This window comes from Solanum tuberosum, unplaced genomic scaffold, assembly GCF_000226075.1.
Source record: "Solanum tuberosum cultivar DM 1-3 516 R44 unplaced genomic scaffold, SolTub_3.0 scf00134, whole genome shotgun sequence".
Lineage (NCBI taxonomy): Eukaryota > Viridiplantae > Streptophyta > Magnoliopsida > Solanales > Solanaceae > Solanum > Solanum tuberosum.
Genome location: NW_006239062.1, coordinates 751,784 through 759,181, shown reverse-complemented (window position 1 = coordinate 759,181; position 7,398 = coordinate 751,784). Strand labels below are relative to the sequence as shown.

The window sequence follows — 7,398 nt, the reverse complement described above, 5'->3', positions numbered from 1 at the left end:
AATTAATCAACTACAACATAATCAATGTAGACATTTTGAAGAAAAGTGTCCACTCATTACCCACTTCTCCAAAGACCACATATCTTTTTATTTTTATACCTACATCATCTCCCACTAAACCCTAGCAGTATTTGGTGGTCAATGGTTCAAACTCCACCTTCACAAAATACAAGGACAAAAGAGGGAAAAAATAAAGTAAGTAATTTTATTTCTTTTTCCAATAAAAGAATTTACGTAAAGAAAAAGAAAACCCTTTTTCATTTAATTTCTCTCTCTCTAATTATTAATTTAACAGCAAAGATTCTTATTGCTTGAAGAATGGATACTACATTGCATGTACATAACATAATTTGTTTTAAATGGATAAGGGGAATCTACTAAGGTGAAACACGAGTTAGTGCAACAATGAATAAGCTAGATTATTTTTTAGTTTTCTATTTATAATTCAAAAATTACGTAATTAAAACTCTTATTATAAAGTTATTATTATTATTATTGGTTAAGCTTTTTCACCTTTTTCTTCGTGTATATAAAGGGGCACACTTGCTATATTTGCATACCCCATCCTAAAACCCTTTGTTTGAGTGTGCTAACAAGAAAGAGATGGCTGGTGAATTTAGCTCCCTCTTTCACAAGATCAAGCCTTATTTGGCTATGGTATCTTTGCAATTTGGGTATGCAGGGATGTATATTGTCACCATGATGTGTTTCAAAAGAGGAATGAGTCATTGGATTCTTGTTGTTTATAGGCATGCATTTGCCACCATTGCTGTTGCACCCTTTGCTATCGTTCTCGAAAGGTCTGTCTATCTATCTATCTATCTATCTATCTATCATTTTTATTTTCTTTCTAGTCGATTGCTTCATCCATAGTACGTACGTAGTAGAATTATGGGGATATATATATATAGAGAGAGAGAGAGATTGCAACATCAAGAAAAGGTCTTTGTGTTTCTTGTACTTGCTTGAATCACAACCATATTTTACCACATGTCTAATTTATATTTGGTGTTGAAGTACCTAATGATTTCATTTAAAATTTTAAGGTATTTATATAAGTGAGATATTTGCATGTTCTAATACCATGTTGAATGTTTTTGATGGAAAATTTTAACATGTCAAATTAAAGAGAGTGCATTTTAAATCTCTAACGCCCAATTTTTAGAAGTTGACGTAAATTTTGACACATACCTTCTTTTTGCTTTGATTTTGTATGCAGGAAAATAAGGCCAAAGATGACACTCAGGATCTTTATTAAGATAGTGGCTCTTGGTTTTCTAGAGTACGTACTTATTTTAAACTCAATTTACATGTGAACAAATTACTATAATTAATTATATATATATACTCCAAAATATTTGTTAGTAATTTTCTTTCATGAAATAATTTAATTGTCTATTATTCAGTCATGCAAACGCATGAGATTCTAATGTCACTTTTTCTTAATTAATTGTACCATCTTTTCTTCATTTCACCATGCATAAAATTGAATATAGAAACATCGTATAAAATTGTTTAACTTTTTTCTACGAGATCTTGTTTACTCTTAAAACGTTTAACTAATATTTAAAAACGTTTGGTTAAAGGATTATACTATAAATTCTACACCTTTTATAGCTTCACATCACCCTAAACCTTAGCTTATATCCTATCCTACCCTACCCCCCCCCCCCATAATAATATACTTATAGTTTTAATTTTCCTATGTTTTTTAATTAAATCTTTACGCCAGTAGAAGAGATTCAATAAAATTAATTATCACACTAAACGGAATAAATTAAAAGTCGGCTATTTTTATGGTACGTTTTTTTTTTGTTAAATTTAGCACGTAAAGCATATTTTGGTGATAGAGTAATCACTAATCATATTATTCTTAAAGGTTAAACAAAACAAATTAACTTCATTAAATAACGTCGAAATAATTGCTAATCATTTCGAATTAGCTAGAAAACAAATTAATTATGTTTAATTTATTTGAAAATTTTAAGTACTAGAGACAAAAATAATAATGTTTAACAATATTATTCTATTTGAGGAATATTGATCAAGAATATATGTATGACATCTGATAGTACTACTATTAAAGCATAAATAAAATGATTCCAGAAAGATATTGTTTCATGGAATAATTTTAAACTTTATTTTTTAATTATGTATAGATTAACATATAGTAATAATTATTTATACTTGTAAATAAAAATTTAAAATAAATATAATTTCAGGCCAGTGATTGATCAGAATTTGTACTATTTGGGACTGAAGAGCACAACTGCAACTTATTCATCTGCCTTTGTTAATCTCCTCCCAGCAGTAACCTTTATTCTGGCAGTAATTTTCAGGTATTTTTTTTTTTTATGTGTATCAATAATATTAAATTAATCTTTTAATTATTGAAATAAAATAATATGGTAGTTGATTGTACAAGTAATAAGTTATAAAAAGTATGACCTCACATAAGTAAAGTTGTTGCTTCCCACTTGGAAAGCAATGATATATCTCAAAAAAAGTTAGTGGTTGCTTATGCAGTTATGTTATATGATTATTGACACATTATAGAGATTCTGTTACTATAGAACAAAATAATGTCAAAAAATAGTACAAACAAAATCACTATTGAAAAATCAGGAATTAGCGTTGGACAAATTCTGTAGCTAAACAACAGAATCATAATTAGTTCAATTTTTTGTTAGTGAATATGGAACTCATGATTTTTTTAAAATAATTTTTTGGTTATGGGTAGAATTGAGAAAGTAAACCTGAAGAAAAAATCAAGTATGGCAAAGGTGATAGGAACAGCAGTAACAGTGGTTGGAGCAATGGTGATGACTCTTTACAAAGGGCCAATGTTCAACCTGGTCCCACGTCACGGTGGCGCCCACCATGAAGCCTCAACCGCGACCCCTGAGAATTGGGTTGCCGGAACCATTGAGCTCATCGCTTGCATTGTTGGTTGGTCCGGTTTCTTTATCGTTCAAGTAAGTCAAGGAACTCTAGTAACTCTGAATAGTTGTTTACACAACGAGTTACATTATCATTAGTGTCAATATTGACATGTCTATTTTACTCAATTAAATATTATATTAATCTTTTTTTTTTATGTATATATAGTCGATGACACTAAAGGAGTATCCTGCGGAGTTATCACTAGCAGCATGGGTATGTGTGATGGGGGTAGTGGAAGGTGGAATTGTTGCACTAATAATGGAACGTGATTGGAATGCTTGGGTTATTGGCTTTGACTCTAGGCTACTTGCTGCTGCCTATTCTGTATGTCTTTTTTTTTTCTAATTAGTAAATTAATTTATATCACTTATGTAACAAGTGTGATTTAATTAAGATTCTAACACAATATAATTTGTATGTTTTTTTAGGGTATTGTATGCTCAGGAATTGCATATTATGTGCAAAGTGTGGTTAATAAAGTAAAAGGCCCAGTATTTGTGACAGCCTTTAGCCCATTAAGCATGGTCATCACTTCAGTTCTTGCTGCTATTATCTTAGCTGAGTCAGTCCATCTTGGAAGGTATAATAATTATTTTTCTCAACATATCACTAGTGATTCATTTTGATATTTATCTAATAATTATTTTCGCGACGATTTCAGCTTAATTGGAGCAATTATCATAGTCATGGGACTATACTCAGTGGTGTGGGGCAAGAGTAAGGAAGGGAAAGGCAATGAAATCACTAGCAAAGATCAAGAATTACCAGTTGTGGACATCAAAGAAAGATCAACTATTGTTGATGATATTATTGAGAAGAAAACTCCAATCTTCCAAGAGAATTAACATGACCAAAAAACAAAGAAGATGTTGTATCTTTAAATCTGTAATTTTAATTTTTGACTTGTTTCAATGTTAAATTTTCTAAGTGTTGCTGTAAAACAATGCACTAATGTTGTGATCAATTGTTGCTTGATGGAAGGGGAAAAAAAAGTGTAATCTACTTTTTGTGTAAAAGTTAAGGAGTGGTATCTCCATTTGGGAATGAAAAATGAAAATGTTATATTTTATGTACCTCAAATACTTTACATTCATTGTTTTGATATTTCAAGCATATTGTCGCGCTCCAAATCTAGAGGAGCATGTCATCGATATCAAAAAAATTAAATGTGCGCCAAGCGAATGAAATAGATGCCTCTCCATCCATCATGATTCATGAAATATGTAATATATCCGTTTAATTGAGCATAACTTCAATTTAATTGGAAATTTGTATAGACATTGCATGATCATAACTTTGCAAGGTGTACATCATAACCTTTAACCACTTTTTTGAAAAGTGGATATCCTTTTGTTTTTTACATTCATCCAAAATATATACTAACTTGTAAAATGTGACCACAATTAGGTCATTTACACACAAACTTGGCATATACTCTTTGGATAATAACCCCGCATCATCAAAATATATATCACTATCAAGTATTAATTGCGGAATTTCAGATCACTATGTTATATTCATTGTAACATTATATATATGTGATTCATGAAAAGTGGATGTATATGCAAGATCGTGATAATAAAGGGAGTTCAAATGTCACACGAATATGCAAGTCTCTTTCAAAATAATGCTCTTTAGGCCACCAACTTCTCAAGTAAACAGATGGTTTTTAATGTAGGATACAGAGTGATGTAACAACAAATAATCAATTCAAGTTATATATAGTCTATCAACTAGGTTCCAACTTAGATTACACACATATAATCATTTGTTCTCAATAACTGAATCACCATATACACCCAACCTATGCACATTGCACACTTTATGTAATAAATCATTGTTCAAGCATAGTCAAAGAGACTAGCTATATTCTATCTCGAAAGCGTAACATACGTGATACGAGCCTTCACACAATCACATTTCCCTTCAGAAACACCTCGAAAAATCTCCCTATCTATCAAAATCATACTCTACGTGAGTTTTTAAGTCTATCTACATACGTGTTGGTATATAAAATTTTAGTTCAAAAATCAAGTAAAAAAATCAACTTTGAGCCCCTGAAGTCAATTATTTCAAAATCAATTTTCAAAGGATCTTAAAATGAAATTTTATTTCAGATTGAAAAGCCTCCGGATTGAACAAACGCAACTTGGCACCATATATCATCAACATCACAAATGCCTCCAAGTTTGAATTCGACCATCAAAATTTATTCGAAACCTATAAAAGATAATTAATAGTGCAAATCAATCAGTGATCCAAAATTGTTTTGACCAAATATTGACGATGGTCAATCCTAAACTTTTCAAAAGCTAGATATCAATTCAATGGTCCAAATCACTCCCGAACGCCTCAGGATTCAGGTAAACCATCCAATTAAGTTAGAAATCACTCTTCCAACCTAGTGGAATCATCAAGACTCAAATCCAACTTCGTTAATCCAAAATGTTGACCTTGAATAAACTTTTCAAACTAAAAAACTTTTCTAAAACACATTTGATCACCTCGGAGATTGTGTCACTCATCTCTGTAAGTCATGAATAGCTAAAGAAAGTTATGAGGAGGGTTAAATATGAAAAATGAGATAGCAATCACAAAACAATCATAAGGATCATTATAGAAGTAATTTGGCAAAATAAACTCAAGTTCATTTTTACCATAGTGATAATGAAATCGTCGAGAATAGAGAAGCTGTTAGCAAGCTTATATATGTTTTAGCTAACTTGGTATCTTTGTAAGCGTCTAAAGTTTCGTCCCTGAAATACAGCAAACGGAAAAGGAAACTAGCAAGCAAACAATAGTATTTGTATTTGAATTTATGTGAAGCAATCTTTAAAAAAACTTCAAGAAAAGATATGTAATCCCCTGATTCTTCTCTTCACGGATGTTCTTGATTTGATGGAATACTTGCGGCTTAACACTTGGAGCGAAGACTTCTTTGGATGCGGAAGACTTGCAGATCACCACTGAGGAGCAAGGATTTTCTATGTATTTCTCTGTGTATGTTCTTTTTTTTCTTCTTTTTCCTTTTGGTCTTATGAAGACCTCTTTATATATAGGCTTGAGCTAGGGTTTTAGGGGTATTTTCGTCCAAGCAATTTTGGCCCTTGGGCTTGAAGAACATTAGTTGGGCTCGTCTTGTCAACTTAATGGACTGACCCAAATGTAATTTGGATTTTATTTAAGTCATATATTTTGACTTAAATATTAATTCGACTTTATTAACTAGTAATTTGACTTGGTCAATATATCAGGAATTTATGGATTAATCCAAAATTTAATATGAATTTATCAATAAAATTTCACTGTCTACAAATGCCCTCTGCTTCGAGGCTTGTTGCAGTGTCCAACTTGTTGAACCTTTAAAGACAAGGCTTGAAGTTGTAACATCTCGCACCTAGAAACGACTATAAAGACTTTAAAATATGAAAATATTGATTTTTGGAAAAAATAAGGAAATCTGGAAATTTTGTTTAAGTTAAGAAAGTAAGTTTTGGCTGGCCATTTTCAAATGGCCATAACTCCTAGCTCAGGATGAGTTAGGAGCGGCTCTTGATATGGTTGGAAAGATCTTGGAGAGATCTTTCCAAAGCTGCTGCAATTGCACGATTTCGACATCGTATGAGTGAGATATGCCTTTCGGAAGTTGGGTTGTTGGGTTGTTGGATTGAGGAAAGTCCCAATCCGAATTTAGGGAAGGGTAAAGTAGTCTTTTTTCTAATTAATTTCCTAATTTGATTTTAGGGATTTATTGGGGTAAAAACATGACTTAGTCAGTTTGGAGAATTGAGAAATACGCTTAGGGCTTGGAGAAGAGAGAAAAGAAGAAAGAAAGGGAGAAAAAGGTAAAAAATTCGTCAAGATCATCCAAGCTTGCAAGTGGAATTCGTCGGGGGTGATCCCTATTAAGGTATGTGAGATCTTTTTGTGTTGGGTTAGTTCACCCACACACCAACTTGTTTCAATCCAATTGTTTTGAGTTGTTTACATGTTGAAGAAGTAAGGTTCTTGAAGAACAAATTGTAGAATTCTTGTTGGTTGAGTTGTTGATGCTTGGGGGTGAGTTGATTCATGTTTCCGAGTTGTTTTTCGAGTTAGATTGGTTGTATATTGAGGGTACAATTGATCCTAAGTGTTTGGGGAAGGAACTATGGAAGTTAGGGAAGTTTAGAGAGGAAGAACGGAAGAGAAAAGTCGGAAGTTGCTGGGCAAAAAGGGGCTGGGGGCGCCGCGCCTGCCAAAGCGCCACAAAAAACTCTCTGAAGTTTGGCCTCTGGCGTGTCGCGCCAGCCAGAGCGCCAACCAGACTTCTCTGAAGTTTGAGGGCTGGATCCCCGCGTCTCTCAGAGCGCTAAGGACATTAGTTCTCCCCATTCGTTCCCCACCTTTTCGTACTTGTTCCTAAGCGATGTACCTATGGTACATTCAAACATCATGAAATCATCCATAAACATG

At 32.6% G+C, this 7,398-nt stretch overlaps 1 protein-coding gene across 1 annotated transcript; it reads left to right on the top strand.

The window, feature by feature from the left end:
• The first annotated feature begins 546 nt into the window (after positions 1 to 546).
• Positions 547 to 4,016, top strand: LOC102592022 (WAT1-related protein At4g08300-like). The gene is made up of 7 exons (XM_006351834.2): positions 547 to 800; positions 1,220 to 1,282; positions 2,223 to 2,339; positions 2,741 to 2,975; positions 3,109 to 3,267; positions 3,372 to 3,523; positions 3,605 to 4,016. The coding sequence occupies exons 1-7, from the start codon at positions 604 to 606 to the stop codon at positions 3,786 to 3,788; spliced, it is 1,107 nt and encodes a 368-aa protein (XP_006351896.1). The 5' UTR covers positions 547 to 603; the 3' UTR covers positions 3,789 to 4,016.
• Positions 4,017 to 7,398: the final 3,382 nt, after the last annotated feature.